The sequence below is a fragment of the Zosterops lateralis genome, assembly GCF_965231275.1.
Source record: "Zosterops lateralis genome assembly, contig: HAP1_HAP1_SCAFFOLD_56, whole genome shotgun sequence".
Lineage (NCBI taxonomy): Eukaryota > Metazoa > Chordata > Aves > Passeriformes > Zosteropidae > Zosterops > Zosterops lateralis.
The window spans coordinates 1,477-19,343 of record NW_028154610.1 but is presented as its reverse complement, the minus strand read 5'-3'; the positions used below and the strand labels follow the sequence as shown (position 1 = coordinate 19,343).

Here is a 17,867-nt window from a genome sequence, read left to right as displayed (position 1 = left end):
GTCAATAAAGCCCAGAGGATTGCTGTAGTATTGGCAGTTTATGACTGTTCTGTGCAACTTCTACACTGTAGTTAGAAAATTCAGTGGATCACAAGGATATATTTAAAAGGCTGCTGTGTGAGACTGGCACATCCTATGATTATAGCTATTTTCTAAAATCGTAAATAAGCACCAGTTAATTACATTGCTTTCAAGTAACAGCTAACCTCAACATTCTGCAACATTCACCATTAAGGTTCTATTAAGCATCCTATCAAGATAAATTGCATCATTTGGAATCTGTGGAAGGCAAACGTTCTAGATGCAGTAATTCTATCTCCACCTGCAAGATTACATCATGGGTTCCTGAGAGCTTTGCAAATTTTGCCAAATGATCCTGTACTGCATGAACTTTTTTCTTTTCTTTGTATCAAAATAGTTTAGTTTCTAAAATTATAAATAAGCCTTCTATAATTCTAAAAAACACACTGAACACAAACTCTGTTTGACAATTGTCATGCACATTATTGAGAGATTTGAGGTTTTTCTGAAAAGAAAAGGCAGCAGCAAAGTTGTTGAATCCAGAGGCACTGCACCGTAGGAAGATGTTAGCGGCCTATGGAAGAAAAAGACACATTTCAGTGCAACTATATTTTCTAAAGCTCTAAATTGGGTTGGCTTCAAGATAGGCACATATTCGTACTGCCTGAAATCCCTCACTTCACTGTCACCACTTAGCCATCTCCTTGGAATTTGAAAGGCAGGAAGCCAGCAGCTGTGCAGCAGCAAACTGTCTCTTGTGTAGGGAAGGAAGCAAGTTTTACTACTACAGCACTGGCCACAGTGAAGACAACCACCAGAGAGAAACCATGACAGTGGTCCAAGTAGAGTGAAAAAACAAATCCTTCTCCAGGTCAGAAATCTTAGCCTTTTTCTACATATAAAAAAGGGCTACCCAATTTAAAACTAAGACTTGGGCAAGTATTTTAGAATCAAGGACGTTCAACATGTTATTTTGTTCCTTTGTTCAATCATTCAAGGGCTTAATGTGAATATCATGAGTCCCTAGGAACCAAGTTACCAACTTACACAAAGGTTTGAACCGCACTGTTGAATGACTACGGCTTCGAGTCATCTGCAAGATGAAGAGAAAAGGAAAATCAGGTGTGCTAAAGAACTGTACCCAAGAAAGCCATCTGGGGACCCATCAACATTCAGAAAATCTGCATGTATCTATCAGTGCAGCTCTACTGTTACAAAGTTCAACAACTTTCTAGGGTTTTTTTCACAGCCTGCACACACACAAAAAATTGGGCCCTACCCAAAGCCTCTCACATTTCCAATATTCCCATTTTAAGTTGAGGGCACCTATCTCCATTTAATAAGATGGGAAAAGAACTAGAAAAATATACACATTTTTTACAGAAATAATTAAAAATGTTGTGTAACCATACCATATGCAGAACTTGCTACAGTTTCATATAGCTTAGTTGTACCACCTTCCCTTCCTGCTCACCCTTGTTGGGAAAGATGAATCAGGGAAACCTTATAAATATGATTGCTTAGCAAAAGATTCTGAAAATATGAAACCTGTAATCGAAATGGCGTACTTTGAGTTGTAGGATACCAAGTCTTAGTTACTAGATAACCTAAAGACAATAGCCTGGCCAGCTGAAGAAGAATCCCTTTGGATTAAACAATGCCTTTCTGCTGGCTAAGGATCCAAAGGTCAATGTAGCAAAACAAAAAAGTCTAAAGAGTAGTTTTTAGAGTTTAAACTATAACACATGGTAATGTAGTAGTTCTTATAGGCTGTATGTAGATTCTATAGGGTTGTGTGTCTTGTATTGGTTGGTCACTGTAAATTAGAATATTCATCACAAAAGAAGATATAATGTATTGTAACCTGGACCTCGCTCTCTTGCTCTTCTCCTCTCTTAGCCTTCCCGCTCTCCTCTTGGCCCACTTCTCCTCCCTGCTCTTCTCTTCTTTCTCCCCCCTGCACCCTGACCCCTGCCACGTTTCTCTAGCTCTCTCCCATCTTCTTGCCAGCTTACCCTCTTGCTTGCTCTGTCGTTCTCTCTCTGGGACTTCCCTTCAGCTGAGACTGGTGGCTGAAGGGAAGGCCCTTTCTACCCACGACCCTTGCAATAAAACTGCATATTCTAGAATATCTCAGGTTTGCAGAATACCTTGTCCCTGTAAGTCACGGATGCTTCTACAACCCTACACTTATTTTCCACTCCTTTGATGCATTTAGAAAATTAGGAGTAAATTTAGGTTACTAATTCTAGGAGGTAGGACCTATGTGTTGTATATGTACTCCAAAATGACTGAAATACTTCTAGATGATCCAATTATTTATTCAGAAGGGCACTAAAACAAGGGGAGTAGGCAGAAACCATTCCAAGATACACAGTTGATACTTTTGAGAATTTAACTATGATCTGCTTCTCATACAGTATCTCTACTGATCATTATACCAGGCAATAACTATCTGTAAGTTCAGCTTCACCTCATTCAAGACCATCGAGCAAAGGCATTTATTCCCAGTGTTGAAATGAATATGTGGCATACCAGCATTTTTAACAGGTTGCCTATATTCCTCGTAAAAATACTTGATGCTGTTAACACTACAAACATTCAGCTGAGGCTTACTTGACCAGGCACAAGACGACGGCCACAGAGGCAGCTTCTGCTTCTACGATTGCTTCTGCGATAACACTACAAGAGAAGAGTTTGAAAAACCTCTTCTGAGAGAGAAGGCTTAATAAAGACAGACTCTGCAAGCAGACTTGCCATGCTGGAGACAAAGTTTGAGGAAAGAGAGGAAACACAGTAAGCTTTCTCCTTAGAACAGGCTCTGACAACAACCATACATCTGCATAATTAATACACTAGGGAAAATGGAACTATTCATCCTATGTACAGGATAAGGCACTAAAACCTAATTGATATTTGATATACTACTCCACCCATATAGGGAACAGTTAAAAACTTATATTTTTAAATTTTAAAAACAGTGTTGAAATCCACTGACTTCCCTTAACGTATTCCTTTAACAAAATACATACCTGAACCATTTTTCTAGTGACTACTTCTCCCTTCCCAAGTATAGTATCATTTTCAATCAGAGCAGGCCAGACGTGATAGGCCACAAAGGGAGCTGTGGAATCTGAGTCACAACTACGATAGTACCTGTTGAAACAAACAGTACAACATATGTCTGCATACAAGTGCCAGAAGACAAGTACGTTTCAAATCATCAGTGCTGATAAAAAGCAGCTACGGTGCTAGTGTCTTTTCACATCACAAAAATACGTATTCTTTATGTGATCCTGTAAAAGAAATGGACTTGGAAGACAGACTTAGCAGAACATACTATTTACTTATACTGACAGACATTCTAATAAAGCCATCTCACACTTCAGAAGGCCACTAGACCTTACTTTTTGCATAAGCCTCACACAAACCAGGGCCTCTCTGTCCACTGACAGATTACACCTTCTGAGCAGCAATTTGGCAGACAGAGTCATCCCCTCTTCCTGTAATACCTTGCTAAAACAAGCTCCCTATAAAGGACATTGCAGAAATACTCAACTATAAAGTTACTTCCTAGTATCTTATGAGACATGAGGCAACTTGATTAGCAAGATCCTCATATATTGATAATGAAACGGTGACATTTTAGCTATGAAAAATCAATTCAGAGGTATGTATACTACCTTTCTAAGTCTGGAATATTGGCTAAATAACACATCTGGCTTTATGGATTCAAACTCAGAACAAATATCAAATAGCAATTTTAAAAAAAAGTTAAAAGCCGTGCATCTACACTTTAGTAATGTATTACAATAGCAAGTTATATAAAACAATGTTGTACCCTGAGGCATGAAGCAAGGCATAGGGTACAATGATGTTTACCTGGCCCTTTATAGAATGCTATCACACAATAAACAGAGATATTTTAATTTCTACAAGTTTTGCTCCATCTCTGTGTGCCATATATACATGCTATACATGTAAACATACACATATGCCACATTTATCTAGATAGATAGACAGAAAGATGGGAGTATGTGTCTCCCACAGCAGCACACAAAAACATATTAGATGTGGTTTTTTAAGGCCATACACACCAAATAGGTGGAGAAGGCATCCCAAGACTATACCACAGTGTTGGTGCTTTTTAATCAGGCCAATAGCTTTGAGTGTCAAAAGCTAACTTTCCCATATTTGAATAGGATCTTTGAGTAGTCCTGTATGACTTTGCACTCTCCTATCAAGAGTCTACTTTCATCTTCTCTCTTTCTCTCCTTGACTTCTCAAGCTCTTCACCACCTGGGTCCCATTCTATTCTAAATTGTATTACTGGAAACCTCCTTAGTGATGTAAGGTTTTTTGCTTTTGAGAGCCATTTTTTATGACTTATCAATCCCATGAATTTTCTAGACAATATGGAAGCACCCTGTTCTCTGCCTGCTAAAAAAGCAGCTTGATCCAACAGAAAAAAAAAAAAAAAAAAAAAAAAAAAAAAAAAAAAAAAAAAAAACCCAAACCTATGCCATGGTGTGAATTTTTTTAAAACAAAATTCACATTTTTAAAAGGCAGATTTGGTTTTGCTCAGCTCTTAACCAGAAGAGGTGGGACCATATTAATACTTGTATGTTATACAGCAGCTGCAGCCGGGAGGTTGCGGCAAACATGTTGATCCCAGTAACATCAACTGCCAGATCTCAGTAAATATGACTTTTACAGAACAGGCCAGTAAGGAGGAACAAAGATGCAAACATCTTTAAAAAGGCAGATAGAGACTAAACAGGGAAATCTGATGATCATTATCTTCTTAAATGATAAATTAAATATGCTCTTGAGACTGAAGTTTATCCAGAAAATTGCTCTGCTGTTCACTAAAAAAATTGTTAACACTTGTGTACATGCTGGCATTTATACACTATCCTAAACCTTAAAGATATACCACATTCACTACAGGCCAGGGGTTTTTGCCCAAATTAATGTTTAGAAATCTTAAATTTTTATATTAATTAGGAAACAAGTAGGCTACACAACATTTAATGGTAAGAGTCTGACTGAATATAAAGATTTCTTACATTCTCCTGTTGAAAAGTTCGCTATCAGCACCGGAGGCAACATCAAGAGGAGGACAGAGTGTCTGCATTTTAAAAGCCAAACGGCACAACGCTCGAATGAAACAGCTGATCACACTGAAATCAACATTTTCTGGACCTGGAAGCTTTGGGTTCACGTTCATGCAGCAAATAACTTCCTGAAAATAAAAATACAGGGGTAATTTGCACTCGCTAACAATTTTATTCACAAGCAAGTATAGAAATCACCCCTAAGTATGCCTCTCAGCTTTCTACATTTAAAAATCGCTACAAAAAGCTCATGTTGCCCTAGATTATTCCAGAAAACAATAACTTCAGAAAGAATGTGCTGCTACAAACAAACGAGCTTTTACTAAGTCACACATACACTAGTCCTAGCAATGTTGTTCTGGAAAGTAAACTGCTACAAGACAAAGTCTATACAGTAACTTTTTTCTCCTTCAGTTTACATATTCTGAATTTACTAGCTCCTGAAAGAGATCACCACATCACTTTCCCACCACTGCCCTTGACTTACCTGGACACTGCAACAAACATCATACAGCTCCTCGTGGCAAGCTATATAATTGAGGGCAGAAATTTCAAGTGCTGCAGGTCCCCGGCACTGATCTACAGCCAAAGTCTCTTTTACACGTATTTTGATCTTCCGGAAGGCTTTCTTTGCTGCACGGAAAGATTCCTGCAAATATAAAGAACATCTAGTTAAACACAGGAGGCCTAGATTAATTTTTATCAGTTATCTGCAAAAATTAATTTAACCCACTGTCATCATAATAAGGAGGAATATAATAAACTGCTGTAAAGGAGAAAGTTAACTCATTGGGAATGAATTCTTTGATTGACTGCAATTTATTTGCAGAAGGTACGATTGAAAATCTTCCCACCTAACTTTCTATATTTGCACAGGATTCCATCACACACCCATGATCAATGCAATCACATTCAAAGATATCATGAGTAACAGCATTTTATGTCCCGCAGCCCTACATGTAAGACAGGAACACCTCATTTTTTGGGAAAAGAGGATGAATTGGAGCGTATAAACTGAATGACTGTTGAAAGAAAAAATCTTCAATAAGTTAAATGTGCTTGGGATCACACACATTAAGATATGCTGCCTCTCTAACACATGTGTTACATCATTTTTATAGAAAAGAAGATTAAATACAGAAAAAATGAAAACAATTTTCTTCAAACTGAGTTCATGGTAAATGTGGGGTATCTAGGTGGTTTCAAGGGACCCAATTAAATTAAAACAGCACATAGCTACAAGCATAAGGAACGCATGATATGGGAAGATTTTTAGCTTTGTAGTGTTGTAGTATTTAATGCAGCATTCCCAAAAGAATTTTTCTAAGGCAATGTTGATCACTGCAGGCAGCATCTACTTTTCAGACCAAATTGGTCTTCTTTTAGCACCTGTATAATAAATCACTGACCCTGTTCCAATCTCGGAACACGTCAGGTAGGACACTACATTGAGAGTTCAAAGTAGAAGTGTGAGGGGAAGAAAGAAAAATCAAAATAAAAAAAAGGAAGAAAGCTTTTCCTCTCTGGGCTTGACAGAAATGCTAATTTACCCACCATTTAACCCAATGCAGACATAGTGTTTTACAATACACCCTCCAGCCTGTAAAATAAGAAATACTATTTCTTCCTCACCAGAGCTGCAACATATATTATCCTCTGCACCATCTCTATGTCACAGATATATTTCTTCAACAAGATCTCTGCATCCAGGCGATCTTTAGCATAAATTAAGTTAAAGCAAGCTATGAGGCAGGCACGACGAGAAGCATTGGCCCGCCTGCACTGGGCAGGTGAACAGATCTTGACAGGAAGACTGCAGGGGCTGCAGGGTTTGCAAGGATTGCAGGGATCACAGGGATCACAAGGATTGCAGGGATCACAGGGAATGCACGGATTGCAGGGATCACAGGGGTCGCAGGGAATGCAGGGTTTGCAGGGGCTGCAGGGATTGCAGGGATCACAGGGAATGCAGGGTTTGCAGGGATCACAGGGGTCACAGGGAATGCAGGGTTTGCAGGGATTGCAGGGACTGCAGGGTTTGCAGGGATCACAGGGGTCGCAGGGCCTGCAGGGTTTGCAAGACTTGTTCACACAGCACCGCCGAGGAGAGCAGCTCCGTTCAAGCCTACAACACACATGCAAAGAAGTTTCTTGTCAGTTTACCATCCTCAGATGTTTTTCCCTAAGGCAGATTATTTTGTCAATTTAATTTTTATAAGAGTAGGGTGGGATTTTAAACCAACATAATTAAAGAAGCTGCAGCTGGTTAGTCTAATATGAAGACATTCTCATCAATATGTTTTATGGGCTTTATTTAAGAATAAACAAATAATCAATTTAAGAATAAACAAATGGCCCTGGAACTGGTAATAACTGCACGAATTTGTATCTGAAGCAATTTAGTTATTTTTATATTATAGTGCTCCACAAAATATGTTTTATGCAACTAAGCAAAAGCTGTTCGGGTCTAGTCACTTATTTGGAAATCCAACCCTCTGCCTCCATCTTATGACAGTGGCTTTTATCTTCTCGGATATTTACATACCAATTACATTGCATAATTAATTGTGACATGTTGTAGGTCCTTCAATAAATGTTACACTATAGCTACTCAACTGATTTTTTATTTAGGGTTTATTCAGCATGCAACATTTCATAGACTGTAGCTCCACATGGGATTGTCATGGACTATACAAATCCTTTTTATGTAGAATACTGGAATGTTTTTCAACACCTCTGCCAGAAGCAAAACCTACCAAGTCAATTTATGAATGTGGGTGTGACAGTATCATTTGTACCCCTCATTGGATACATACACATGATATAGAGCTTAGATGCATTTTGAAACTCTGGTTTTAGGCCAGGAATGAAACATTTTATAAATCTCCATCAATATTTAGATGTCAAGAGAAAAACATGGCTTGCTGAAAAACAAAAAGCAAACAGAAAGAACTGCAGTTGATTTCCCTACTCTTTTTCCATCTCGCAGAGCTCTACAGGAGTTTCAGCTAGTTTTCCTTCCAGGTCTCGCAGTCGACATTTCAGTTTGCAGGCCAAATCTTTCAGCTGTAGCTCTCCTCCATCTGGATCCTACCAGGAAATGAAGTCACACTGCTTGAATGTTCTACCTTATAGATTCTCTCAGCAAAATACTATAGCATTAAGGGCAGATGTATTTCTAAATATTTCATCAACTACCATTTCTAAAGAAACTGAGAACAAAAACAATTGCATTCTCTCTGAGACATAAGAAATACTTTTCAAGCACAGCAAACAAAGACTCAATTATATAAAGAAATATATTCACTTATTTTATACCTCATGGTAGAAATTATGGAAGGTCTGCATATGCAGATTTACTGCCTGAGTCATCAGAACAAAGCACTTTGCAGATGTATTGCACAGTTGGTTTTTTCCAGTTAGTCAACTTCTGATTGACTACATCACCAACTCAAATAAACTTTTTGAGAATTCATGTACACAAAACAACAGAAAAAGTTATTAGAACACAGGAGACAAGTATTATCATTCCAGAAAGCACACTACTTACTATACATGCAGCTGCCTTTTACAACCCATAGAATGGCCTACTAGAACTGGAATTAAATAAGTAACTGAGCAACAGGGTTTTCTTTAAATTTTGAATGTCACATGCAATGACAAATCTGTAATTGGTGTGCCTGGTGTACTGTCATTTAATTACATTGTTATTTTGTGTTTTGGGGACGTTTTGGCAGAACCCTTCTACTGCATTATACTAGACTCTGACTCTTAAAGGATATCACTTTTTATTCATCCTATTTTAATTGTGAAAGGTTTTGACAGAGCAGGTGTAAAAATGAGAAACCAAAGAACCTGGAGACATCACTCTCAAATCTCAGGATCTTGAAGATCCTCCCCTAGCCTGAATTAGCCAACTCTCTTATTTTTTTCAAAGCAGAAAGCCACAACAGATCTGTCTTTTCTGCCAAACTGTTAGTATTACAACCCCTTCAGTAAACACCAAATACATACGAACTCCAAATATCATGGCAGGAGCACGATGGTATTACAACACACATGAACACTTCTCTTTTTTTAACACTTCAGGAAATAATATAGTGTTAAGATAATCTTAGAGGTTTTTTTCTTTAAAAAAGAAAATAAAAGGAGCTCACAAATTAATGCATAGAGTTTATGCACACCTTCAGTTTACACATGTATTTCCACAGTGTTATTTTTTCTGAAAGAGATATGGCACAAATATCTCATAAACATTTTAAAAATGGCATTTTTATGATGTCTCTGCAAATGTAAATGTAAATGTAAATATCAAATCTTTACCTAGGAGAGGAAAGCAGTATAATAACACAGACTTCTTCTTATACAAAGCAAATTCCTCCACAAGCAACTAAGGATATATTTCATTAAGTAAAATCTGAGAGAGAGGCTAATATTAACAGAAAGTCATTAAAGATCTTCTGCTGGTATCAATTCATGTAGTTCTATTCCCTTAAAATAAGTTTCTTACACACCTGACCTCCTGAAGCAGAACAGCATACTTTTCGCAGGAGACAGCTTTTTACTGCTGGACAGTCTTCTAAAAAACACACACACATTAAGAAATGGTGAGAACACTTACAGAAAGAGCCAGAGTTGGAAAAAATGCCATATGTGAAACATGTTCGTAATTAGACAAGGCACTGATTTACCTTCTTGAGATATTTCATTCAGAATTGATAAGAGCTGTTTTCGAATCGCCGTGTTCTGTTCTAATAATTCACAGCATCGGGTCAGGTTTTCACCACTGGAATTCAACTGTAAATGAATGTGCATTACTACATCTGTGTGGGCTTTCTTACTTAAAGCTACAATCATGACGTTTTCCCCCCTGTAATTACATCTTTCCAACCTTTCCTTACTGAATGCATTAGAATACTCATTTTTTAAGGTTCACATTTTTAATAGGCAAATGAACAATGCATCAGGACTTCTATCACTCAGATAATTCACTACTTGAGAAAACATACTCCTTTTCAATTATAAAGATGCTGCAACCACAAGTATCTCTAAAAGAAGAATCATAGAAATTATGAATCTGGGTTAAAATCTTTCAACAGTTATTAAAATAATAATCTAGCAGATTGTCGGATTAAAAGAAAAAAAACAAAATCTGGTTTTCCATATTAGCTGAAATAACACATACAAGGAAAAGGCTCTTATCTTGCTTTGTCAGCAGTCACATGAAGTCTCCACGCAATTTCACCTGATTTTTAAGAGTTACAAACTGAAACATATACTACTGAAGGAGCAAAACCCAGAACTATGCCTAGGAAACAACAAAACTACATCACGTTCAGCAAATGCCGTTTTGAAAATTTTGCAATTTAAACTACACCTGCCAGAAGAATACACACTTTTTTACTTCCTTCCTTAATCTTTATCTGTAACCTGTGTATCACCTTCCACATAGATCACTCTCTAGGTCTTCAGGTTTTAATGACTCCGTATGGTTTTTACAAGCTTCCAAAAGAGCTGAAAATCCCACCCATGTGCCCATCAGCTTGTGTTTTGATTGCTGCAATATGCTTTCCTCGGGCCTTGGGGAGCACTGTCAACCTGCTCACCTTCACAAGAACACAGCTACAAAAGTGCATTTTTCCAGGTCATTACAGCAACATAACACAGTGTTTCCATCTGCCAGCTCCTCTTTTCCTGCAACAGCAGCCTGAAACTGTTCATCTTCATTTTCCAAGACCTGAAAGACTATTCCCAACCAACTCATGATGGAGGGGTCAGCCCCCACTGCTCCTCAGCCCTCCTAAGGTCTACCTCACCATCCATTTGCAAGATTTTGAAATGCACGGCACTGTTTCTCCTCTGTGGTGGCTTTACCAGCTACTCTCAAACTCCCTAAAATTGTCCTTTGTCATGAATCCTGCAGAGAGTTACACTGGCTATGTAACTGTAACTCCTATCCAACCAGAAAGTAAAAGAAAATAGCTGATTTTCCCTGGAAACGCTGCATCTCTTTCCTCACCAAGCACAGCACACAGCAGGTGGTTACAGGCTCCTGACCTGAGCACAAGCCCCATCTACATCCTGAAGGTACAGAGACCTGGGGATGCAGGAGTGAAAACTCTGTCACGATTTTCCACTGAGCAAAGTCACACCTGACAAGTTTCATGTTCCTCCGCCTCCTCTTTCCCTAATTTCACACCTTCTCTACTTCTTCCACTGTTTCACCTCCTCAGTTTCCTGTCACTCCCTGGATTCCACTACATTCCCTCTGCAGCCGAAACTCTTCCCTCAGTCCCGTTCTGACCCCTCGGGGCCGTGTGGCCTTGCAGCAGCCTCTTTCCCCTCCCAGAAGGGCTGGGGTGCTGGATAGCCCGTTCTCCGCCTCAGCACCTCTTTCCCCCCCGTTCTCCTGCCCGTTTCTGGCCCACGGCCGGTTTCTCCTGAGCACAAGCCCGCCCCGGGTCCTTTTCACCTGCCGCTTTTTTACTCCAACGCTCTCTCCTGTTTAGAGCCAGTGTGCCTCAAACCTCACTTTCAACCTCCGGCCCTTGTTTTCAGGGCAAAGAGGCAAAAAGCCGGGGCTGGCACTCAGAGGTGTGTGAGGGGCGCGGGACGGGGCCCAAACCGGCCACTGCAACGCCCGGCGGCGGCCGCCCCGGCCCGGGAGCGCCGGCACCCACCTCGTACTCCTGATGCCAGTTCTCCAGCTTCTCCTGCAGCTCCCGGGCGCCCCCCGCGCCCACCAAACTCTTTGAGTCTCTGGCCATGGCAGGATGTTAGCTCGCTCTTGGGGGTGTTGCCTTGGCTCGATGTCGCTCCGGGAGCGCTCCTCGGGCGGCGCGGGTGTAACAGCGATGGTACAGCCGGCCCGGTGCCCCTGCCCCGGGGCCGTACAGCCGCGATGGTGATGTACGGCCGGCGGCGGCGGCGGTGCCGCAGTAACGGCGAGGGGCAGCGAGGAGCGGGTACGGCCCGCGGCCGCCAGGTGACGCTGCCGGGTAACGGCAGCGGGCGCGGGGACCCGCCGCGCGGAGCGGCACCAGGGGGCGCCCGCGGGCCCCGCGCGGCGGCGGCGGGGCAAGATGGCGGCGGCCGGCCCCGAGCAGGTCCGTACGCGGCGGGACACGGGCACGGGAGGGCGGCGGCGCCGTCCCCGCCGGGGTCAGGGGGGACCGGGCCCGCGGTGAGCGGGCGGACCCGCTCGGCCGGGGAGGGGAGAGGCGGCCCGAGGCTGCTGTCCGGGCGGGGCGGGGCGGGGCGGCCCGCAGCGGCGCCGTGCTGCCCGAGGCGTGGGTGTGCCACAGACGGCAATGGTGCGTGCCCCAGCGCTGCACTGAGGCGCAGGGTTCTGGCCGGGGCGGGAGGCGGCGGGTGCCCCGGGGCCCGCAGGTCGTGTGTGCTCTGCAGGGCCACACGGGGCCCGAACATCTCCATAAACTTGTCGGGTCAAGCACCTTTCTCAGTACTATCTCTTAGCTCTTCAGCAGCAGAAGAAAACACGGTGTTGCTACTTCAGCGTAGACGTGCAAGTGCAGTCACTTAAGTGTAGTTTTAGGATTCAAGTGAACAAACTTAATTCCGTCCAAAAGATCAAGCTTCTTCTTTGAACATGTGAATCCCTAAATAACAAACCGTTCCGTTTTGGACAGCTACAAAAATACATTAAAGATTTATTTTCACTACGAATATGTACAAGAGTTTCCTCTATTAATTTGTTACATTGAGAGGAAATCCCTTACAATGTCATAACTTCAGATTATTACACGAAAGCCACTCCGGCCAAGTTCCCCATGCCAGGTGTGAAGCCTCACAGTATCTTTCTCGATGCTGCATGCAAGCAACAGGAGTTGAATGCAAACCCTGTACTGTCAAACTAATTTAAAAACTGTATCCACCATGCTCTTCTTGAATAGTCACTGAGAGTCTATCACATATGAGCACGGAGGGAACTAAAATCCTGTGTACTGGCAGATGACGTGCAGGATTATGTCCTGTATCATCTCTGAGAGGTAAAAACTTGATGAATTTCTTGGTAGCTGGTTTTAGGTTTTTAACTGTAACAATATAATTAATAATTCCCATCTGCCATGATAAATATTAAAGTCATATATTGTCTGAAAGTATCTGGATTTTAAATTTAGTCATTATGTTAGCAGAGGTTGCTGTGGTTCTAAGTGTGTATTCTGACAGCAGGGTGGCAGACCGAAAAATTATTCTCAACATAATATCCAGTATATTCCACCAGTCAGTTTACATTGTTTGCATACATATGTGTGTGTCATTGTAGCTAATTTACGTGCCTTTTGAAGCTAACCCATGCCCTGTGTTACAGCAAAGCTCTAACGGCCCGGTGAAGAAGTCTATGCGAGAGAAGGCTGTGGAACGCAGGAACGTTAATAAGGAGCACAACAGCAACTTCAAAGCAGGATACATTCCAATTGATGAAGACCGTCTCCATAAGACAGGGTTACGTGGCAGGAAAGGCAACTTGGCCATATGTGTGATTGTTGTTCTTTTTATTTTGGCCGTCATCAATCTGATTGTGAGTATAATAGCTATAGCGTAAGTAACATTAGGTCGTGTTTCATTCTGACAGTTCACTAAAAAAATAAAACTTCCAGGATGGCCAAGGACTTATAATGTACTGAAGGAGATTCCCACTTTTCTCCTTTCTTTTTAGTTCTTTTGTAGTCTGAGCAAGATTAGATGGAAGAATGGTGTCAATTCAGGCATGGTTATTTCGGTTATCATGGTCACCCCATGAGAAGTGTTACTAGTACCTATGAATTCAGGATATATGGCATATAAAATATGGTTATATTTTACATTACAGAGCTGTATGTGAACATTTAGAATTAACTAGGTACTGCACTTTAAAACTTCATTGTTCTAATAACCACATTTTTATTGCTTGGTCAATGAGAAATAATAAATTATTTTTTGTAATTGCACATCCATCTCTGAGGATGCATTCTTGCAGTTCAACGTTAAGTATATACCAAGCTGAACTGTTCAGGAAATCTGTTTAGTCAGTGGTTACCCTTAAACAAAAGAAAGATGTAACTGTGGATGCAATTTAACATTTTATATATATAGAAATAATTTTAGCTACTGTTTCTAATAAGTCTAAAAATAATTTTAAATGCTTTTCATAATTAAATGTGTTATGATGTTTTCAATAGGAACAGACTACAGTAAACTCATACTTAAACCTCACTTAAACATTGACATTAATAATTGTTCAAATAAAACATCTAATTAATACAATAATTGTGGTAGGAAGATCCGAACAATCAACATGATGATTGAAAATGTGTTTCTCTTTCAGATTACCCTGGTTATCTGGGCAGTGGTAAGAATTGGTCCCAATGGTTGTGACAGTATGGAATTCCATGAGAGTGGCTTACTGCGGTTTAAGCAAGTGTCTGACATGGGTGTTATACATCCCTTATGTAAAAGCACTGTAGGAGGGAGACAGAATGAAGACTTGGTGATCACTGGGAATAATCAGCCTGTAAGTTATAACATGAATTGAAAGTTTGTGAGCAACACTAGAGAATTACACTCACATTGCTAATTTGAAACATCATTAAGTTCATGACTTTGTTTCTGAAGATTGTATTTCAGCAAGGAACAACCAAGCTTAGCGTGGAAAAAGACAAAACTTCTATTACCAGCGATATTGGCATGGAATTTGTTGACCCACGAACACAAAATACTTTGTTCAGCACCGACTATGAAACCCATGAATTTCATCTGCCAAATGGAGTTAAAATATTGAATGTACAAAAGGCCTCTACAGAGAGGGTATGTCTCTTATCTTTTGTAAGTAATAAGAATACAGCCCATTGTTTGTTTGTGTACAAGTAGAGTTGGGTTAGTGGTTTTATAGAGGGTTGAGTGTGCCTTTGGAAACACTGAGCAATCGTGTTGCAGAAAAACCACTCACAACTATGAATACACAGGAGGAACAGGTTAAGTAAAAATGAGGGGTAAATTTACATCATCTGTCTTAACAGGAAGCCTGTATTTGGTACAAGTGTTAGCTGTGTATCTCATAAAATTGTCATATAAATTTGTGGTTTTTTATACAAGAAAAATTAATTTCACATACCTTCCAAAATTCACTGATCTTGTTTTGAAACTGAACGTGGGAAATAACAAATATGCAGAAGCTAATGGCAGAAGGGCAAAAAGTACATTCAAGGTTTTTATTACATTGCACAGCACTACTCTTAAGGTAATTAAAGTTACTCAGACAAATGCAAGTAGCACATTTTCATTAAGGTGTAATACAGCTTTTTTGGTTATGTTCTTAGATTACCAGCAATGCAACCAGCGATCTAAACATAAAGGTTGATGGTCGTGCCATTGTCCGGGGAAATGAAGGTGTTTTCATCACAGGCAAGACAATTGAGTTTCGAATGGGTGGAAACATGGAACTTAAAGCAGTAAGTATTTCAAATTAAAGCAATTCTTCTAACAGCTTAGTTTCAAATCTAGGCTGATAGTAAACTGATGTAGCTTTATGTCATTTCAAATTTTATAAAATTACTCATGCACAGAAGTCATTTGGATTTAAATAGATGGTTTATTACTTTGCAGTTAAGTAGTGGTTGAATAGTTCCAGGTAATATTGATTTACCACTATTAAGACACCAAAAACCTACAATGCAGTTAAAGCTAATATATTGGCCTCTGTACTGGCATGAATACCAAAGGAAGTTAATCTCCTCTGAAAGCTTAACCAGGGATGGCAATGTTTGCCAGAAGAGCAGAGCATATAGTTTGGAGCATTCTGTGCTGCTGCTCTAAGATTCACTGGCATTTCTTTAAGATTTTTGGAGATTAAGATGGTAGTATATATAGAACGATGGAAAAAAAGGATAAAAATAAAGGTATATGCACTTTCAAATGTGAATGAATTTCATGCATGAATTCAAACACTGTTTCCTGTTTCATGTCCATATTTTATATTTACTGCATTTGCTAATAAGAATGTAAAGTGGAAAGTCACCCTACTGCTGTCTTTCTCAATATCAATACACCACTGAAATAGCAAAGTACATTGCTGTATATAGTCAAGAAATCCACAGGCATTGCTGTAATTGTTATTAAAAAATTAAACATTTGCATACATACCTTTTTTTTTACTGTTGATTCTACAGCCATCCTAGACGTGTTATTTATCCATTAAAACAGCTTGTCCTTCTCAAAAACAATATGCCTTATTTACATTAGAAGTTGTAATTCTACAACTTCTTTTTTTTTTTTCCTGTCTCCTTACTAGGAAAACAGCATCATCCTGAACGGAACTGTGATGGTCAGCCCGTCACGACTGCCAAGTTCTTCTCACGGGGAACAGTTCAATAACGGCAACTGGCTGCGCTTCAAGCTGTGCATGTGTGCGGACGGGACGCTGTTCAAGGTTCAGGTGACAGGGCACAACATGGGCTGCCAGACCTCTGTCAACCCCTGTGGAGCCACGCACTGAAAGAAACTGCTGCAGGGACAGGTCTCCTCCGTGTTTACACATATTTGTATGAAGTAATTGCACGCCTTCAAGGGTTTCTTCTTTTGCAGCAGTTTATGCTAACATTTCTTACACTGTATTTTTAAGGAAAGGCTGTTACAGTCAGCAGTATTAGGTCATCATCCTGTTAGCTGCAGTACTGGCACTGAATCTATAAGCTTTCAGTGTACGTGCATACTGAAGTACCTTCTCGAATTGGGATCAGTAGAATATATGTAAAAGAACATGATCTTGGCAACACCTCTACTGCCTACAGTAGTCTCTTGAGGAGGTTTTTGTCCTGTCTCAAGACCTTGAAGACTGCTGAGAATATAACCACAGTCTGAAGTACTTCAACACGAATGTCAACTTTTTGTTGAAAATAGATTCTCCTAGGATGGCTGAAGTGGCAGACTTTTCTCTGCTTTCTTGTTGATACATTGATTTACCCCAAACTTAGGTGGTTTACCAGATGTGTACTGAGGGGTAATGCCAGATTCACTTAAAAATATCACATTATTTCTGCCATGTATTCTCATGTTATTAAAAAAACTGTGCTATCATAAATAATATTTGCAAAGTAATACTGAGTATGGAAATGTAACTTGAATTTTGAAGTAGTCTTGCAGTTATTGAAGTGTTGCTTGAACTTCCGTTCTGTCTGTGCAGTTAATGCATTCTGCAGTTGTTTAATTTATGTGAAATACTTACAAAATGTGTTTATATTAGAAGTACGTTTTTAAAGATGTACTTACAACTTGCTTACTACCCAAAAATAGTGTTTTCCGAGGTGCTCTAATGTGAACAGTGTCTGAGTCCATTACTCGATAGGTAATAATCTAAGCTTAACTGTTGCAGCAGTGTCTGAGGTCAGTTCTCTCCTTCCCCATAATTTTCAGTACTGATGCATTACTAAAACATCGGAATTAAATTCTGAAGTTAAACTGCAGTTTTGTAATTCTAAACGTGATGGGAGGACATCAGACTATGTGTATCAGAATTTGTCAACAGTGAAACTATGGTGAACTGGGGCCTGCTGCAGCCTTCCAGTGGCATTTGCAGCAGTGATGTGTTTTGAGCTAAAAATAAACCAGCTATTTATAAGATTCTTTCTTTCCTCACCCCATGTATTTCTTCAGTTTAAAATAGCTTGGTTTAGCAGTAGCGTCAAGTAATCTTAATATTGGAGGTCTCAAAAAACTGTTTGTAACAGCTT

General features: G+C 40.1%; 2 protein-coding genes across 2 annotated transcripts; one reads left to right on the top strand and one right to left on the bottom strand.

The window, feature by feature from the left end:
- Positions 1-268: 268 nt before the first annotated feature.
- Positions 269-11,906, bottom strand: LOC310923454 (mitochondria-eating protein-like; the record flags this gene model as incomplete). Its single annotated transcript, XM_083885453.1, has 11 exons — positions 269-322; positions 1,061-1,114; positions 2,638-2,703; positions 3,054-3,177; positions 5,092-5,267; positions 5,627-5,788; positions 6,772-7,264; positions 8,111-8,229; positions 9,654-9,718; positions 9,831-9,936; positions 11,820-11,906. 11 exons carry the CDS (start codon positions 11,904-11,906, stop codon positions 269-271), a joined length of 1,506 nt encoding a protein of 501 aa, XP_083741579.1.
- Positions 11,907-12,213: 307 nt separating this feature from the next.
- LOC310923455 (beta-sarcoglycan-like) lies at positions 12,214-16,691 on the top strand. Its single transcript, XM_083885454.1, has 6 exons — positions 12,214-12,245; positions 13,472-13,681; positions 14,468-14,653; positions 14,755-14,946; positions 15,459-15,590; positions 16,430-16,691. Exons 1-6 carry the CDS (start codon positions 12,222-12,224, stop codon positions 16,631-16,633), a joined length of 948 nt encoding a protein of 315 aa, XP_083741580.1. The 5' UTR covers positions 12,214-12,221; the 3' UTR covers positions 16,634-16,691.
- Positions 16,692-17,867: the final 1,176 nt, after the last annotated feature.